At 44.6% G+C, this 19,481-nt stretch overlaps 1 protein-coding gene across 1 annotated transcript; it reads left to right on the top strand.

The window, feature by feature from the left end:
* The first annotated feature begins 255 nt into the window (after positions 1-255).
* helq (helicase, POLQ like) lies at positions 256-17,812 on the top strand. The gene is made up of 18 exons (XM_072372054.1): positions 256-813; positions 1,863-2,481; positions 2,692-2,870; positions 4,582-4,782; positions 4,877-4,949; positions 5,024-5,121; positions 5,234-5,332; positions 5,516-5,661; positions 5,740-5,979; positions 7,026-7,167; positions 8,399-8,503; positions 8,670-8,880; positions 15,470-15,627; positions 15,703-15,801; positions 16,493-16,666; positions 16,798-16,911; positions 16,996-17,130; positions 17,231-17,812. The coding sequence occupies exons 1-18, from the start codon at positions 640-642 to the stop codon at positions 17,312-17,314; spliced, it is 3,051 nt and encodes a 1,016-aa protein (XP_072228155.1). The 5' UTR covers positions 256-639; the 3' UTR covers positions 17,315-17,812.
* The last annotated feature ends 1,669 nt before the right edge of the window (positions 17,813-19,481 follow it).

Genomic DNA, 19,481 nt, shown 5'->3' with positions numbered 1-19,481 from the left:
CTCTTATTGTTTAAAACTGGAACAAATTTTTCGAGATTCTTTTCAGTTAGCCGGTAGTACTCCATGTCAGTAAAGCAATTTTATGTTTAAAAATATTTTGAATTGTCAAATGACGCTTTGTCGAAAGACGTGTGTTTCTAATTTCCCAACGAGCTGCAAACGTTGGCAGTTAAAAAAAAAGTTAGCTAGGTGCGAACTAGCAAGTTACCCGGAAAAACAGAACCGGAAGTGATGTTCGGATTTCTGTCTTGCTCAAACGCCGACAGAGATAATTTTTGAATGTGGTGCGGGCTGAGCTGAATGGTTGTATCATCCGCATGCACGTTTAAACCCGTTTATCCTTAAAATATTTCAGTAACAGAATTTTCTACAATTTACGGACGTTTGTGATCATTTGTAGAATTTTGCATCGTGAAAAAACGTGATAATTACCGTCGGTGAACTACCGACTGAAACTGTTGACGTTAAGGTTTGTTTTAGTCTTTTTATGCTAGTATGAACTACTTTAGATTTGTTGTTGATAGGTTGTGACCAGATAGTCGCTGGTGTGTGACTGGCCTATGCTGGGCAGGAGTCAGTGTTTGTTCCAGTTTCAGCTGTTTAACATGTAGCTCCAGCTGAACCCGACCCCGGACAGGGATGAGTTCCGGGAGACTCGAGGTCAAAATTAAACGAGTTTGCGCGAGGAAACGATCGCGGGACTTTCAGAAGACTCACCTTACACCTACCCGTAAGACAGGAGGGGGTGTGGGATCACCACGATGCCCCCCCAGTTGGACGAGCAGCGTCATGGCTGAGAGTCAACCTGCGGAGGTACGTCATCGACTGGGTTGAAAGCAACTCGACCATCATAAGAAAAAGACCAAACTTAACCGTCCCCAGGTTTATGGTTACATATTTTACTGGATAATAAATCTGTAAAGAACACAGCTAACATTTGTCATTGACAAACATAAAGAAAGTATTACAAGCATGAAAAATAGGTGTATTTGAACCTTTGATGGAAGTTTAAAGCAAGAAAAACTCCCAAACTGATCTGATTTTAAGCCTCTTTTTATCACACAGTTTGGTGGCTGAAAGCGACAGCTTGTTTGTGTGACACAGGGATAGAAGCACATGTTGGGAAGTCCTGATTCTATCAAATGTGGTTTTATCTGCACATCATGGACAATAGTAAATTTCTCCAAAACAAACAATGCTTTCACAGCAAGATGTTGAGGTGCTGAAGATTAACTGATAACCAGGAGGGACAAAATGTCCATCTCATGTCCTCTGGTTCCTGACATGGATTTGGTCTATAAGGGCTTTAAGGGGACCGCTCAGTCCTCAGAGCTCATCTCAGAAAATCTACCGAAACATTGCTGCAGACTTCTGTAAATTATTTTCCTAAGATGGTCACATATTGTCAATCTAAAAAGTTCAGCTTGTTTTAAACTGAGAGCCCCTGGTACTGAAACAGCTCGGGGCTGTCAGTAGATGTTCAGCACCAAAAGTCCTAGCCTCAAGATTCAAGGTTGTTTAAAAGTAAAACTTCCCTAAAAGGGCTGTGTTTGGATGTAAAATATTTCCTCCAGAATTTTGTTAAGCCCCTTGTTCATGTGGTTGAAGTGGAGATCTTTGATTGGACTAAATTGTCGCAGTGAGCTCCCATAGTGTCCCAATGAACCAGAACAGAGCTGGCACTGGTTGTGTTGAGGTAAACACTCAGATCTGGTCAGTGGAACCAGTGTTTCTGACGACTGATTCAAAGGAAAACTGAAAGGTTTTTGAAGTAAATCTAGTAAATAGTAATAGTAAGTAAATAATTCTGTCAATCGACGTATTGATGAGGGAGTTTGTAACTTGACGTGTTTTGTCGGCAGTACTGCAGTGACAGCGAGGACTTGTTTGGCGGTTATGACAGCATTCTGGAGGACAGCTCTCTGCTGGCAAAACTGGACAATGCAGAACAAAATGAACGACGGCGAGTTGAGAACCAGCAGGACTTCACGAGTCTGCAACCCAGAGATGATGTCAGGAAACAGTCCTGTGAGGACGCTCTCACAGACTCCATATTGGATGAACTCGGAGCAGAGCCCTTCGAGGACTTACCGCCCAGCCAGCTGCAGTTTCAAGAACAAATCCAAGAGCAGGCAAAGAGGAGCAGACTGCAAGATGGAGACACAACCTCCACGCCTTTTCATAGGACGTCTGAGACCTGGCTGGAGACAAACGTAGAGGATAAAAACAATAGGAACAGCAGAGCGAGGAGGAGCGTGGCTGACCAGCTGAAGAGGACGATGCTCGGGAACGCAGTGGCTCCCGCTGGTGTTTCTCGGACATCGGTGCTGAAGGAAGCCGTGGTTTCTGAGGAGATCAGCGTCGCCATGCAGGCCATGGAAACCATCTCTGCTGAGACCACTGACCTCGGGCCTTTCTTCGGACTCCCCAGCAGAGTGAAGGAGCTGATGTACAAACTGAGAGGAATCCAGGAGTTATACGGTGAGACTCTGAGACATTATCTGGTTACAAACTGCTTGTTTGTGTGAAATGTGACAATATTCAGTTTTCTGAAAAGGACAAAAAAAAACATAAGCTAGAAATAAATTAGAGAGCTTTATTGATCAGTTTTGTGTCCATGGACTTAATAAACAAAAATAATTAGTTTCAGTGAGCAGCAAGTGTTCTTCAGACTGTTTTTTCCTGTGTCAGACTGGCAGGAGACGTGTCTGAACCTGGACTGCGTTCAGCAGAGGAAGAACCTGATCTACTCTCTTCCTACCAGTGGAGGGAAAACACTGGTGGCAGAGATCCTCATCCTCAGAGAGCTGCTGTGCAGGAGGAAGGACGGTCTGTTCATCTTACCCTACATATCTCTGGTGCAGGAGAAGGTACCCGAACACAAACTTAAAATATCTTGGACAGTTTAGGGTTGTTGCAAAACTGGAATTTGAAACTCAGTTCTTACAACTGAAAGGGGACCTCACAACTTTCTGGGTTTGTGTGCTCGGACTTGACATCTGATGCGCACATCATTGTCGTTTCCCTTATTTTTGTTGTTATTATCTTATTTTGATTTTCTGAAAGCTGCTCCGTTTCCATCAGTAACACCTGGATGTTCATAGTTTATCATCACATGTTGACTTCTTCATCCTTTGACATCAGTTCCTACTGCCTCACATTGGAGCACCATATTGACCCCTCACTGGAGTACCAGTGGTGTGAAGGAAATTTAGAGGTTGGGTGACCTCCTGGTGGGAATGACACACTTTGACAGCAGTTCAGACACCCAGACAGAGTCTCTATTCCCCACCGGAGTTCTCCCCTGTCAGGTCTTTAAAGGCTGTGGAGTCAGACGTGTCTGCTCTAGTTTTGGTCTTTTTGTTAGTCAGTCATTCATTTAAAAAATGAGTCCATAATCTCACAAGATGTTTATCAGCAGAACTGAGACGCAGTCGATAGTTTAAAGATTTAATCTCAAGTGGTAATGAAACCGGTGCCAGAGTTTGGTCCGCATTGCCGGCAGTAAGTCGGATACGTCTCCGGTGAGAGTTGGACTCCGTCAGGGCTGCCCTTTGTCACCGATTCTGTTCCTAACTTTTATGGACAGAATTTCTAGGCGGAGCCAGGGCGCTGAGGGTGTCCGATTTGGCGACCTCAGAATCGGGTCTCTGCTTTTTGCGGATGATGTGGTTCTGTTAGCGTCGTCAGGCCGTGACCTTCAGCTCTCACTGGAGCGGTTCGCAGCCGAGTGTGAAGCGGCTGGGATGAGAATCAGCGCCTCCAAATCCGAGACTATGGTTCTCAGCCGGAAAAGGGTGGAATGCTCTCTTCGGGTCGAGAATGAGATCCTTCCCCAAGTGGAGGAGTTCAAGTATCTCGGGGTCTCGTTCACGAGTGAGGGACGAATGGAGCGTGAGATTGACGGGCGGATCAGTGCGGCGTCTGCAGTGTTGCGGGCTCTGCACCGACCCGTCGTTGTGAAGAAGGAGCTGAGCCAGAAGGCGAAGCTCTCTACTTACTGGTCAATCTACGTTCCCATCCTCACCTATGGTCACGAGTAGTGGGTAGTGACCGAAAGAACGAGATTGAGATCAAAATGGGTTTCCTCCGCAGGGTGTCTGGGCTCTCCCTTAGAGATAGGGTGAGAAGCTCAGTCATCCGGGAGGGGCTCGGAGTAGAACCGCTGCTCCTCCACATTGAGAGGAGTCAGATGAGGTGGCATCTGGTTAGGATGCCCCCTGGACGCCTCCTTGGGGAGGTGTTCCGGGCACGTCCCACTGGGAGGAGACCCCGGGGAAGACCCAGGACACGTTGGAGAGACTATGTCTCTCGGCTGGCCTGGGAACGCCTCGGGGTCCCCCCGGAAGAGCTGGAGGAAGTGGCCGGGGACAGGGACGTCTGGGTTTCTCTGCTCAAGCTGCTGCCCCCACGACCCGACCCCCGGATAAGCTGCAGATGATGGATGGATGGTAATGAAACCAGAATTCATGTTGGTGTTATCTTTATGAGGAATCAAAGAGGTCTGGAAATAGAGCCTTGAGGAACATCGTTTCCAAACGTAACTTCATATTAAACTGTTGGTGGTTTTATTTTTTGTAGGTGCGTGGGTTGGCGAGCTTCGGCCTGGAGCTGGACTTTATGGTGGAGGAGTACGCTGGCAGCAAGGGCAAGTTTCCTCCAGTGAAGAGAAGAAAGACTAGGTCCCTGTACGTTGCCACGATAGAGAAGGCCCACAGCCTCGTCAACTCCCTGATAGAGACGGGCCGGCTGGAGAACCTGGGGCTGGTGGTGGTCGATGAGGTAGAAGCTGCTCTCAGTTTGACTGAAAGCTGTTTCAGCTGTGAAATGAAAGGCAGGAGCAGGTTTGATGGAGGTCTTTTTGTTTCCTCTGCAGCTTCACATGCTGGGTGACTGCAGCAGAGGGGCTGTGATTGAAATGACTCTGGCCAAAGTTCAGTACATGAGCAGTAAGTGTTTACCTCTGTGTTTAACCCTGCAGACCTTTGCAAATTCATTTACTGATGCTGCTCTATGTCTCCAGAAACCACTCAGATTATTGGAATGAGCGCCACTCTGGGAAACATCAAGGACCTCCAGATGTTTCTGAAGGCAGAAAATTATACAAACGACTTCAGGCCGGTACGTGACAGCAAATTGACTGCTCGCTGAAAGAAGAAGCCCAAATGTATTCTGAGCTTGTTACTGTCAGCTGTGCCGATGTTTAAAGGCGTATTTATTCTGTCTTTTCCAGGTTGAGCTGAAAGAATTCGTTAAACTGAATGACTCAATTTATGAAGTTGACCCAAAGGAGGAGAACTGCTTCAGGTTTTCACGTCTGCTCAATTTTAAAGTGAGTTCAACATTTAAATTCTGTACTCTGAGCATCCTGCTGTGGCTTGGTACCAGATATTTCATGTTCTGTCTCATCAGTTGCATTTCAACCGGTCTGATCCATCAGACTGAGCCAGTCTGTATCAGAGGAGGTGGTTCTGATAAGAGCTCAGATCTAACCTATCTGATCTTCTTACTACAGTACTCCAGCGCGATGCAGAAGATTGACCCGGATCACATCATCGCTCTAGTGACTGAAATCATCCCTACTCATTCCTGTCTGGTCTTCTGTCCCACCAAGAAGAACTGTGAGAACGTAGCAGGAATGATCTGCAAGTACCTGAAAGAGTGAGTGAACCGTCCGTCCATCCGTTGGTCTGCAGCTCTGCCGACCACAGCTGTAACAGCTCCTCTGTCCTCTCACAGCGAGTTCCTGCAGCACCGCGAGGCCGAGAAGGCCGTCCTCCTCAGAGAGCTGCGGGACAGCGGGAACGGCTTGGTGTGTCCGGTGCTCAGGAGGACCGTGCCGTATGGCGTGGCCTACCACCACAGCGGGCTGACCTCCGAGGAGAGGAAACTGGTGGAGGAGGCCTACTCCAATGGTGTGCTCTGCCTCCTCACCTGCACGTCCACCCTGGCTGCAGGGATCAATCTTCCTGCCCGCAGGTCAGATGTCCGTTTTGTCTCTTTAAACTTAAACCAATTCCTGCTGCATCTGTATATTAACCCCGTAAGCGCCACCACACTGAATAAAACAGGCATTATTTGATTAATTAATTAGTCATCAAATCTTGTTCCTACTCTCTACCACTAGATGGCAGACATGTTTTATCTGAATTATACCCTGAATTAAGGCGATAGTGTCAGTAGGGATGGGAATTTCTTCCTGCCGTTTCCATAGCAATAGCGGCGCGCCAGAGAAATTTAAATTATAATTTTATTATTTTATTTTATATTTTTTTCAGCATGAGAAATAAAATGTGTGGCGTGACAAAAGACCGAAAAGCGTGACTGTCACACTCAATGCATGACACTTGAGAGCCCTGTGTTACCTGGGACTCCCCCGCAAAAGTTGCTGTGTAAAAGACTTTACATTCGTACAAAGTAATTGCATGCTGTGTGGTCAAATGTTTCAGCATGTTGGAGGTATTTCCACCCTTTGATGTAATCAAAGCTCTGCACGTGTTGCAATTGGCCCCAGTATTGTCCTTTTTGGTGAAATATAACCAAACTTTGGAGCGCTTCTGCCTCAACGCCATGTTGAAGCCAGTATCAGGAACTGATTGAAAGACATTTTACTGATTCTTACTGACATTCATTTACTAATTTTCTGTTGTTTTTATGTGGATAAAATGTAATAAAATCATGAAAAAGATCATAACTTGGAACAGCTTTGTTCATAGTTGTGTTCATGACTACAGAAAAGGAGAAAAAAAAACATGGAAATGTGTTCAAAATCCAATGTTCACTAGTAGTTGCCGTGCAGTGTTGTCATTAGTGATGTCACCACATGCAAATTAGGTGATTAAATTTACTACCGTCATTAAAGGGTTAAACGCGCTGTAAACAAAGCCGCTTTTCCTCTTAATGTTAGAAGGATTATGTCTCGTTTCCGACTGTGAGGCGTGTTCGTACGTGTGGAAGCGTGTACCACCATTACTATTGCAGTCCCTGCTTCCTCTCACCTGTATGAGCCTCGGTGTGACCTGCAGGGTGATCCTGCGCTCCCCGTACGTCGCCACAGACTTCCTGAAGAGGAGCCAGTACAAGCAGATGGTGGGGCGGGCCGGTCGGGCCGGGATCGACACCGTGGGAGAGAGCATCCTCATCCTGCAGGAGCGGGACAGGAACATGGTAACCACACCTCCCTGTGGCCTTTACACGGAGGCAGGTGGAACTGTCCGGTTAAAAAATACCTGACTGAAGCTGCTCTTGTTATTTAAAAAGTGCACCTTCCCTTTCTGAGTATTCCTGTAATATCTGAACATGAATTACGTTTAATAATGATCAAAAAACACTTTAGTTTCAGTTAATCTGCAATAATTAAAATAAGTCTTTTCTGGAGTAACAAGGAAGAAAGACAACTCACTATTCTTCTTCTCTATATTCCTGTGGAAGCAGTAAGGCTTCACTTAGTTTTTCACACACCGCTTCTGTATATTTGTCTTTTTTTAAATAATTCAATTCAATTCAGTTTTATTTATACAGCGCCAAATTACAACAATTGTCATCTCAAGGCACTTAAATAATGTAGTCCAATTTAAGCCAATTGGAATTAAATTCATTGTAATCATAATCCAATGAAATCCAATGACTTAATTTCAAAATAATCCAATTCATTCATATAGAGCCAATTCAAAAAACAATTTCCTAGCTAAGGAAACCAACAGATTGCACCGAAACTTGTCTTCAGTCCAATCTCCCGTCCTGAGCGTGCCTGTGGCGACTGTGGAAAGGAACGACTCCCTTTTAACAGGAAGAAACCTCTGGCAGAACCAGACTCAGGAAGGGTGGACATCCGCCTCGACCAGCTGGGGTTTGAGAAGGCAGAAAAGAGGGGGGAAAAACACCATAAAACCATTCAAAGGATAGCTGTTGGAACAGGGAAACACAAGTTAATAACCACAATAATGTCACATGTACATAATATTATTTAAGAAATTAAACAGGGGGGAAAAAAGAGCAAAGTGAGGAAAGGTGTGACAGATGAGGTCCCCCAGCAGTCTAAGCCTATAGCAGCTTAACTATGGGATGTTTCAGGATCACCTGAATCATCCCTAACTATAAGCTTTATCAAAAAGGAAAGTTTTAAGCCTAATCTTAAAAGTGGAAAGGGTGTCTGCTTCCCAGACATATACTAGCAGCTTATTCCACAAGAGAGGGGCCTGATAACTGAAGGCTCTGCCTCCCATTCTACTTTTAGAAACTCTGGGAACAACAAGTAGACCTGCAGTTTGGGAGCAAAGTGCTCTGTTAGGAAAATATCTAACAATGAGATCTTTAAGATAAGATGGAGCTCATTAAGAGCTTTAAATGTGAGGAGTTAATAAGAGGATAATTAACTTTATTATTGCTTTGATTTCAGGCCAAAGCTCTTGTGTGTGCCCCAATGGAGAACTGTTACAGTAACCTGATGCAGGACGATGGAAAAGGCCTCCTCAGTCTCATCCTCTCTCTGATTGGATTAAACGTAAGTCCCTCTTTTTTGTTGTCATGTCCAGGTCTGAGCACATCTTGTACCATCTTGTTTTGTTTGAGCAAAAGTCCAAAAAGTCTAAATTGAGAATGAAAAACAGCAGATGCTTCACAAAGGTTTGTTCTGTTGGAGTTACATCATCGTGACCATATTGCTGCAGATCACCACGTCGCTGCAGCAGATGCAGGACTTCCTGCGCGGGACGCTGCTGTTCGTGCAGCAGCAGCAGCTGTGTGTGGACAGGAAGCTGTGGGACGTCGTGCAGCAGTGTGTTGACATGCTGAAGGAGAAAGACCTCATCACTGTGACCCTGACAGACTTGCATGGTCCAACGCTTCAGGTCACCAAGCTGGGGAGAGCCTCTTACAAAGGTACAGTCCCAACAGGACGGGACCCCTTCTGATGCTGTTTGAGTTCTTAAAAGACTGAAAAAACTTTGGTGCTCAAAAGAGGACAGTTCATAGCTGATTTCTTATTCTTCGCTTGTTGAGGGCCAAATACAAGGTGAAGGTCACTTTACGCAACAAAAAGTTGTTGTTTGTCCAGTTTTCTGTGATTATAATTCAGGTTTTTCATTGCTGGTTAGACAAACTGATAAGAAGCATGTTTACATTCATAGGACTGTACAAAGGTCCTGAACCAGCCCTAATTTCTTTATTTATTTACAGGAAAACGAGAAACAGGTTCAGTGACTTATTAAAACATGGTCAAACATAATTATAAATACAGAATATAAGGCAGAAACAGAGTTTGTTATTTGGTCTGAGCTCCTTTATCCTCCAACACAGCCTGAACCCTCTTAGACAAGCTTTCTGTCATTTCTTTAAGTAGTCTTCAGGAATAGTTCTCCAGGCTTCTTGAAGGACATCCCAAAGCTCTTCTTTGGATGTTGGCTGCCTTTTGTTCTGTTCTCTGTCAGATGATCCCACACTGCTTCAATAATGTTGAGGTCCGGGCTCTGGGGAGGATTCATTCCTCCATAAGACCTGTTGCCACTGATTTTCAGTCCACTTCTTGTGTCATTTGGCATAGCTCAGCCTTTTCTCCCTGTTTCCCTTCCTTAAGAATGGCTTCTTGACAGCCACCCTTCCATGGAGACCATTTCTGATGAGGCCAACAGTAGATGGATCAGCTGAAGGTCCAGATGCATCTCTCAGGTCCTGTGTCAGGTCTTTGCTGGATTTTTTCCTCTTTCTTAAGGACATCACTTCCAGATCCTGTTAATCTGCTGTAGATAGTTTTTTTTTTAGGCCTGACACTTCTTCTTTTGTCCTCCACTTGTCCAGTTTCCTCAAATGTTTTAAGGACACATTGCACACCATGCTGAGATATGCCATGTTTTCAGCTAATAGCTCTTTGGGAATCACCTTGTTGCTGCAAAAATCCTATTTTCTGTCTATCAAACTGTGTTATCTTTGTTGTGTTGTGGAAAAAATAATAATGATTATCCAAGCTTTGTTAAGGTGAAAAACATTCAGGCAGGCTAAATAAAAAATTCCATTACACTTTCCTCCTTTTGATTATAGTAAAACCCCTTTTACTTTAATCACACAGCAACATTTTATAATACATATCTCAACTATCATTAATAAATATGTGAGATTAGACAGACTCTTGTTTCTCAAAAGATTTACATGCCAGGTGTAAGTAAAGCATAAACATGGAATGAATTATAAAAAAATAAGAAAAATACAATAACAAATAATTTGCATTTATTGTTCATCGTTACTGAAGGAGAGGTCAAAATCATCTGCCCTGACACAGGGTTGGGACGCAGGATTGGAAATGAGGCCTTACTCAGTGGGAAGGGGTACTTTCTATGAACTGAACACCAATTATATTACCCAACAGCCAGTTAACCAGGGGAACTGCCAGTTTCTGCTCCCAAAGTCTGTATCTGGAGCGCCGAGGCAGTTTGGTCATCAGAGACGTCATCGTAGCAGTGGAGTGGAGTGATGGCTGAACTTCTTCTATCTTCATTCTTCAGTGTCAGAGGTCACCGGTACTTGACACACTGGTGGAGTACAGCTTTTACTGCTGAATCGTCTTTGTTGATGTCTGTCTGGGTGGAAGTCGTCCACTGGTTCTGGCACTCTCTTACAGTGGCTTCTGTGGATCCAGGTTGCTCTTTTTGCAACCTTAACAGCTGTGTGAGTAACCAGTAGCACCTGGAACGGACCTTGCCAGCATTTTGACTGCCTGTGTTTCCTGTAAAGCTCCTTTACCACCACCCAATCACCTGGTTTGAGTGTAGAGGTGTGTCAGCTGGGGATGGAAAGGCTGCTGTGAAAGAGAGAACAGTGGAGAGGTTCTGACAGTAAGACAACATAGCATCATCACAAATGGATGTGGAAGGGAGGGGTCTGTTCACAGGTCCCATTCTCAAGGTTGGAGGTCTGCTAAACAAGATTTCAAATGGGCTAAGATTTGACTCGAGCTCTTTTCCTCATTGTCATATAGGTGAGCACAAATCATACATGACTGGCAGTATTTCTGTGCCTATGAACTGAAACCTTTTTTGAACCAATGAGCAGTGACTGCATTCAGCATCCCCCCTTTTAACAGGAAATAATGGAGTTTTCACAGGGAACAATGATTCCTGTTTTCTGAAAAGATTGAAAAAAAGGCTTAATCCCTTTAATTGCTTCAGGCTTCAAAGGGTATTGTTTTTCACATGGGCAATACTCAGATTTAGGGGTGACAATTACCGATTCAAAGCCTTTTATCAGCCCCACATCCTATTTGCCTTTAGCCCAAAGATCAGTGGACACTTCAGCCAATATGGGTAGCGAAGACAGATCTGTTTCAGATAAAAAGCATGCTTCAAAATGTGATTCTGTGGTGGGAACTAGTTCCAGTAGTTGTTTTTTTTTTTTGTATGCAGACAGTCGTTTAGAAAACATTGCATTTTGGTAGGCAGGTGAAATAATCCAATTAGTTTAATTTCTGCATGTAGAAACAATGCCAATGTTTAGGTTTGGCTGGTGAGATGTGGGGATAAGAACTAGGAACATCAAAAAGTTGCAGCTGCATGGGGGTGAGTTAAAAAACAAAGTAGATGTAAAAACCTTTTCAAAGGGAGTGCGGAACCATTTTGTCTCATAGTTCTTGTCAGGCCCCAGTGAAATGTGTGACATGCAGTGCAGATCAGTAGCTGCATGAAATCAGAAGAGGTTGAAGCTAATTGTTTAGCCTCTTGAAGAAGCTGCTGTGAAAATGGAGAAGTAGCGAGTTTCCACTCATGTGTAAGAGCTGATGAGTCAAACTGCACTGCTGAGAGAACAGAGTCAGACTGTTACGTGACTCTAACACCTTCTGGGGTTGAAATGAATAACGCCTAACTTACACATTATGTCATGGCCCATGAGATTAATGAGACACAGTTCTGACAACAAAAATGAATGTTTAAAGGAGAGCTCATCAGGAGTGTCACACACAATGGGGCTGGTAGTTTCCTCCTTTACCACCGGACCTGATGCTGACACAGAGTAGACACGGTTCCCGCTCAGTTTAGGAGGAGTTAAAGATTCACCTGCTTTTACAACAGATTATGTGGCCCCAGGATCTACCATGAAAGCAACCTGTTTTCCCAAAATTATTAACTGAAAGGCAGGAAAAGCCTTGTAAGCTTCAGATATCAAGTGAGCATAAGTTCCTGTCTGTATGGAGGAGAATTTCTCTTTTAACACAGAAATGGCATGTGAAACTTTGTCACGTGAGTCACAGTCAGCAAGCATTTCATCATTGCAGAGAGCAGAAAAATGTGTGTCAGCAAGCTTTTTCTTCATTGCGGTGTGCAGAAGTGTGTGTTGTGTGTTACCCCCTTCAGTTGATCGCTCTGCTGCTGGTGATCCATCCTTGTCAGCCAACCCCTGTCAGTCTGTAGCGGACATTCAAGGCCTGTTATTTGGGCAGTTGTTCTTCCAGTGCCCCTTTTGGCCACATTTGTAGCATGTGTCAGAGTCCCAGCCTCTGACAGGGAACCCTCTGCCTCGGCCGCGCCTTCCTCATCTGTGTCCTCTTCCTCTGTGGGGTCCATCCTCCTCGCAGGAAGGCAAACACTGCATTATACATGGTCATGATGGCCAGGTACAGTTCTATCTCAGTTTTGTCCTCATTTTCTTTCTTCCTGACATCCACCTGGTTCTGCACATCTCTGGCATAGCGTCTGACATCATCCAGTCGTGGTTGTTCAGCCCAGCCCACAGATGTTTTTCAGTTCATGTGCCACGCCTGTCACAAACCTTTAATGATTGCATCGCAGGCCAAGCTTTCCCAAGGGCCTGTTTCTGCTGTGTTTAGTCTTTCTGGGCGTTAGTAACCGCCATGAGTAGTCACCACTTCAAGAACTCGATGAATAAAATCATAAGTTGACTTTTTGTTTGCAGGTGTAGATTGCAGTCATTTGTCCGTCAGTGAAGTAACGGCAGTCTTATATTAATTGTCACCGTTGTTCCAGTCAATGTCTCAGACGAAGATTTGGATCGGGCAGAACAAAATTAATCTTAGCGAGGTCAATAGGTTTGACCTTTTTAGCCAGAATCCTTCTGAGTTCCACTCCGGTAGGGCAGAAAATGCGGCAGAAGATTGGTCAGCAAAAACAGTCCCAGATTGGAGGAGGTCAGGCATATGTGTGGTCGCCTCCTCAACGTCCTGGACCAGGACCGGAACCATTCGGACCGTTGGGGCCCATTACCTCAACCATAGGGAGTGTTGTTGTTGTGCTGGGCTGTGTTCCTTTTTGTCGAGTGGTGGATGGGGAGAAAGTGTCTGAGGTGGAGTCCGGGCTCGGTTCTTCCACCTCTTGACTGGGCTGTTTAGGCTCTGGTGGGCCTGGGTGCAGGACAGGGTCCGGTTGAGCAGGTGTTGGTTGACTGTGGTGGGGGAAGGCGTCAAGGTTTTCTTGTCATAAAGTCAAAATTTTCTCCCTGGGGAGGGGGTAGGACTTTAGAACCACTTACTCCAACCAACGTTACAGTTCACAAGATGTCATCGTGATACCACAGCAGGTTGCCATGGAGAAGTCCTTGATTGGGTCCCAGTCGGAGTCAACAATCTCCAGGTGTCCAAGAAGAAGGGAGGGGGAGAAGTAGTTCAGAGCGTCTCACAGCAGTGATTTCAGGAGAGTTGTTTCAGCAGCAGCCTTGGCCAAGGCCATTGCCAGGAGACCAGGAATGCAGATTATATTCTGATAGTTGGTTAGGGCGAGTAGTCGTTTTCAATAGACACGACTCACTCTGTTTGTCCATTCTGGTCACAAAAACGATCCATACGCCTTTGCAAAGGCACCAGCTTCTCCAAGATGTTTTCCATATTGCGGTTAATGACCACAGTCTGAGTGCCAATAGCTCTGCCCACCGATTCAAACATGCCGGGCAGCTTGGGGCCTGTGACTGCTATCTCCGACTTCCGAATTTTGCGATACATCAGGGCAATGCCTAATCCAATCAGCAGAAAGCCCGTTATCGTGGTTCCGAAATGTATAGATCCTCCACGTCTTCAACGGAAAGAATCGACAGGCACACGACTCTCCACTTCTCCCAGGAGTCCCTCGTGTACCCAGCGGCAAACGTTCCGTCGGGACAGGCTGGACCCGAGCTTCTTGTAGCAATGATTTTGTCAATTGCGTTTAGAGACCATCTGATCAATTCCATGATTTAGTTTGAAAGCAATGCAGAGAGAGGCACTGAAGTTGAGACAGGACAGGACAAGACAAGAGAAGCAGGAGAAATGCGACCGCCTTCGTTGAGAGCCGGAAGAAGAAGGCTAAGAAAATAGCTTTACCTTAATACCTGACTTTAGTTTATCTTACTGAATGAGTGCCTCACCAGACAACAGTGGTCTTATTGAGTTTGTGGATTCCAGCGCTGGCGACCGCAGAGCTGATGAGCAGTCCTCCCTTCTCAAAACGGTAACAAGAGGTAGGAGGCTGGAGCCTTTGCTCCAGATTGGCCAAGACACTGGTTCGTCAACGTCCTCAGAGACCAGTCGAGGGATCCTGCCGACAACGCCAAGAGTGTGGTGGAAAAAATAATAAAGATTATCCAAGCACTGTTAAGGTGGAAAACAGGTTTATTGAACAGTTCTTCTACAAGAGAGAACAAAACTTCAACACAGAGCACCTGTGTCAGTGTAGCTCTGATGTACAGTTTCAGTGCATGTCGTATTATACCCGAACACAGGAGAAGAAAAAATGTCTACGTATCAGACTATGCAAGCTAACTTCCTCTTATCTCCTGATGAGCTGGACGGCCTTGTGGAGCACAAAACAAAACAAAACAGCTGTGAACAATGAAATACAGAAATGTTTGATTGGAAACATCTTATCTCTCTACTGCCTGAGAAAGAAGATTAAGTCTTATAAGTGATGCCTGGGAAAAGGAGACCAAGTTTCACAAGTCACAAAAGAAATATTGTGCTGTAACATCTGGTGCATCCATCCATCTATCCATTTTCTATACCGTCAATCCGTCGGTTGGGTAGCGGGTGGGCTGGAGCCTATCCCAGCAGTCATCGGGCGAAAGGCAGGGTACACTCTGGACAGGTCGCCAGTCCATCACAGGGCCCTGGTGCATCCAATGCCTGGGAAAATATATCAAGTCTTACAAGTGATTTAAGCATGATGAGACACAAGCATAAGGCTATATAAAATTTTAGCCTAAAACTAATAGAACTACAGGATTCAGAGTGATGTCACCGCTTCATCTTGTCATAGTAACAGGCTTCTGACCTGGCAGGTAGAGGTTGTTACAGGACTGGTTCTGGATGAAATGTAGCCCTCAGAGCGCTGAGGTTAAACCCATGTTTAAACAAGTAGAAAGGTTTTAATATCCATAAGATGGAGGACATGGTATTTATTACGGTTTACACGTTAAGTTACTTCATCTTAACAAACTGCAGACTCCACTCAGCTCACAGGTGAGGTCCAACAACACTGATGTTTCATCCTCTCATCCTCAGGCTCGGTGGATCTGACCTACTGTGACGTGCTGTACAAAGACCTGTCCAAAGGTCTGGAGGGTCTGCTGCTCAACAGCTACCTGCACCTGGTCTACCTGGTGACCCCGTACGACCTGATCCAGCAGTGCAAACCCGACTGGATGATCTACTTCAGACAAGTACGAAGTCTCCGTCAGATGCCACAGAGTCCCATCCTCGCCGCTGTCTGCTGACCATCTGCTTTCTGTCCACAGTTCACCCTGCTATCCGCTGCCGAGCAGAAGATGGCGGCCGCCGTGGGCGTACCCGAGAGTTTCGTTGCGAGAAAAGCCGCAGGACAGACGGTGAAAAAGGTAACGCACCTCAGACACCTGTAGGTTAAACATTCTTCCATCTCACCTGGCCATGGACAGAAGTGTGAGGGTATCTCCTGTCAGGAACTTCATCTGCTTTTATGAAACTGGATCAAATCACAGGTTATGGTCACCGCTTGTGTTGGTTCTACACTGAGCTGATGTGTTTGAGCAGAATTCCACTCTGTGAATGAGCCTGAAGGTTCTGGAAGGAAGTGAAGCCTGTCCCAAGATGTCACTCTTGTTCTTCACTCGACTTATAGATCATAGAAAATTCTTTTGTCTCATCATATCCAGTTCAAGACTGTTGAGTGTGACTTAGTTTCAGTGTCTGAGTCAGTTCACCAGCTGCAGCTTCAGCTTCACTGAGAGTTTATCTGGTATTTTGGGGCCTGAACGCCAAAACAATAATCTGAGAGCTCCTGTGAGTCCCATCAGCATAAGGAGGCTTTAGAGCCCTTCTGTTTTCTGTCCGAGTAGCAGTGATACACACATTATTGATTTATTTCTGTTATAAAGAGTTTCGTGTAAATCTTTTACATCCTGGTGGTCAGTTATTACATCACTGCGGGTGGGAGGAGCATGTAAACGGATAATAAATTAAAAATGATGGACTGTGTATGAAAATGGCTTTAAATCAAAGTCTGGAATGTGACTTTAATCATGTCTGAGTTGTTGTTCTGTGTTTCAGAATGTGAACCTGGAGGTGGCGAGAAGGATGTACCTGGCTCTGGTGCTCTTCTCTCTGCTGAAGGAAACCAGCGTTTGGAAGGTGGCCGACAGGTTCCAGCTGAGCCGAGGCTTCGTCCAGGTGCTGCTCAGCTCCGCCTCTGCCTTCAGCTCCTGCGTGCTCCACTTCACCGAGGTACCAGAACCGCAGAGATGACACGTTAATCTATCTACGTCTTAATTTACCCAGAATTCATAGTGAGTTCTTTCTGCTGAGGCTGAGCAGCTGTGCGCAGTGGGTCATGATGAGCTGCTGTGTCTCCTCAGGAGCTGGAGGAGTTCTGGCCGTTCAAAGCTCTGCTGACGGAGTTGATGCGGCGGCTGAGTTACTGCGTGAAGGCAGAGCTGATTCCTCTGATGGAGGTGGCCGGAGTCATGGAGGTCAGCAGCAGCCCCGTCGGGTCTCAGTTGATCTGCTCCATCGGATTTACTCTGTGTTTTATTGTTTCTTCTTCTTCTCTCTAGTCAAGAGCGAAGCAGCTGTACAATGCCGGCTACAAGACGCCATCGCACCTGGCCAACGCTGACCCCGCCGTCCTCTGCAAGACGATAGAGAACCTCTACAGGAAGCAGGCCCACCTGATGGTGGCCTCAGCCAAAGTGAGTCTGAACCAGCTCAGTCCTCATGTGTGTGCTCTGTTAGGAGTGATTTTAACTCGTGGACCCGTTGGCCATCAGATGACGTTTCTTTGTGTTCCAGATGCTTGTGAATGAAAAAGCTGCAGCTCTTCAGGAGGAAGTGGATGAGCTGCTGACGCTGCCCGCAGACCTGCCGCAGAGCTGAACGCCGTCAGCAGGTGGTGTCTTTTTAAACAGATTCTCTTATTAAAATAATGAACAACAAAGACTCTGCTTCCTGTTTGCTCTGATTTAAAGGACCAGTCTGCTGTTTTTCAGCTTTTAGAACTCACTCACAAACACTCAACGAAAGTTTTTACAAACAAACAGGAGGAAATGCTCCTGTTGGGACTATTTTCCTCTGCGGATGACAGCAGGACCTGGTCTGTGTGTGCTATTTGAACTGAATTACAGATTTTTTAAAGATTTTTTATTTATTCTCTTTATCTCAGATTAGAAGCAGTGTTTCCATGACAAGATGATTGTTTTTGTTCATGTGACTCGGTTACCTGACAGCAGGTGTGTGTGTGTGTGTGTGTGCTTGTGGTACCGAAGCTCACTTGGATTAATGTAAACAGAAATTATGAGGAAAAACATAAAAAAGTTTCCTAAAAATGACTGAACATAAGATTTGTTTCATCTTTAAGAAAAGTTTTTAATTTTGTCCTGGTAAATTTTGTCCTTTTTTGTCCTACGTTATGAGGACATACCTCATCATGTTTTTTTTAAAAAAAATGTTATATTCTTTTCATATTTTAAAGCATTTATCATATATATATATATATATATATATATATACACACATTGTATTTATGTGTACTCGACGCGTTGTATTTTTATATATAAATACAATGTGTCGAGAGCCGTGAAGTCGTCTGTGCACTTTATAAACTGAAGCGTCAACTTTGACTCACAAAACTTGACTGAATGTATGTATATGTGTAAATATATATGTGTGTGTATATATATATATATATATATATATATATATATATACACATATATCTACATTCACCAGCCACTTTATTAGGTACACCTGTTCAAAGTCAATTTATGTGTATAGCACATTTCATGTACAAAACAATTCAAAGTGCTTTACATAAAATAAAAGCATTGCAGCAGGGAGCAGAAAAAGCAATAAAAATATGTAAAAGAATATAAGTAGAAAGAAATAAAATAATTCAAATGAATAAAAACAAGCAACAGTCTAGATAAATTCAAAGATACTGTGCAGATTTCATGCATAGACACATGTTTTTAACCTGGATTTAGAAATGTCTACATTTGGTGACAGTTTAATCTCCACTGGCAGTTTGTTCCACTTGTTTGCAGCATAACATCGAAATGTTTAGTCTGGACTCTGGACTGGACCAGCTGACCTGAGTCCTTGGATCTAAGAGCTCTGCTGGGTTTATATTCTCTTAACATATCACAGATGTATTTTGGGCTTAAACTGTTCTGGGATTTGTAAACCATCAGTAGACTTTTAAAATCTATTCTGTGACTGGCTGGAAGCCAGTGTAAAGATTTTAAAACTGGTGTGACATGTTCAGATCTCTTATTCCTGGTTAAAACTCTAGCAGCAGCGTTCTGGATGAGCTGCAGATGTTTAATGCTCTTTAAGTCCAGTTAAAAGACCATTACAGTAATCAAGTCTACTGGATATGGATGAGTTTCTCCTGGTCTTTTTGGGAGAGAAAGCCTTTAATTCTGTTGATGTTTCTGAGTTGATAAAAAGCTGCCTTGGTGACAGCTTTGACGTGGCTGCTGAAAGTCAGATCTGAGTCTATCAACACTCCAAGGTTACGAACTTGGTCAGTGATTGTAAGGGCCCGAATCTGAAGATATTTACCAGTGCTGACCGTCTTCTCTTTGCTACCAAACAGAATTATCTCAGTTTTGTCTTTATTTAATTGTAGAAAATGTCTGGAGGTTTATTTCCTCCAGACACTGACACATTATGTCTGCTGGGCTGCTGTTGTCTGGTGACAGAGACACATAAAGTTGTGTATCGTCTGCATAACTGTGATAATTGATGTTAAAGTTCTGCAATATCTGACCCAAAGGTAGCATATACAAGTTAAACAGAAGAGGTCCAAGAATTGACCCATGGGGGACTCCATAGGTCATGGCCACTCGCTCAGATTCATAGCTGCCAATCGTAACAAAATAACTCTGGTCTTCTAAATATGACCTGAACCAGTTAAGGACCGTTCCAGAAAGTCCAACCCAGTTTTCCAGCCTGTGCAACAGGATTCTGTGATCTACAGTATCAAACGCAGCACTGAGATCCAACAGCACAGATTCAATTGCTTCTTAACACAAATTGCTAA

The sequence above is a fragment of the Leuresthes tenuis genome, unplaced genomic scaffold (assembly GCF_036924035.1).
Source record: "Leuresthes tenuis unplaced genomic scaffold, fLeuTen1.0.hap1 SCAF_19, whole genome shotgun sequence".
NCBI lineage: Eukaryota > Metazoa > Chordata > Actinopteri > Atheriniformes > Atherinopsidae > Leuresthes > Leuresthes tenuis.
The sequence above is the reverse complement of the archived record's forward strand: the minus strand, read 5'-3'. Positions and strand labels throughout refer to the sequence as shown.

Bases quoted from the DNA above. Each gene is read 5' to 3' on its own strand.
- helq (XM_072372054.1), top strand. From the start codon at position 640: ATGAGTTCCGGGAGACTCGAGGTCAAAATTAAACGAGTTTGCGCGAGG. The intron at 5,122-5,233 runs GTACGTGACAGC...TGTCTTTTCCAG, and splicing joins ATACAAACGACTTCAGGCCG to GTTGAGCTGAAAGAATTCGT. The intron at 8,504-8,669 runs GTAAGTCCCTCT...ATATTGCTGCAG, and splicing joins TCTCTCTGATTGGATTAAAC to ATCACCACGTCGCTGCAGCA.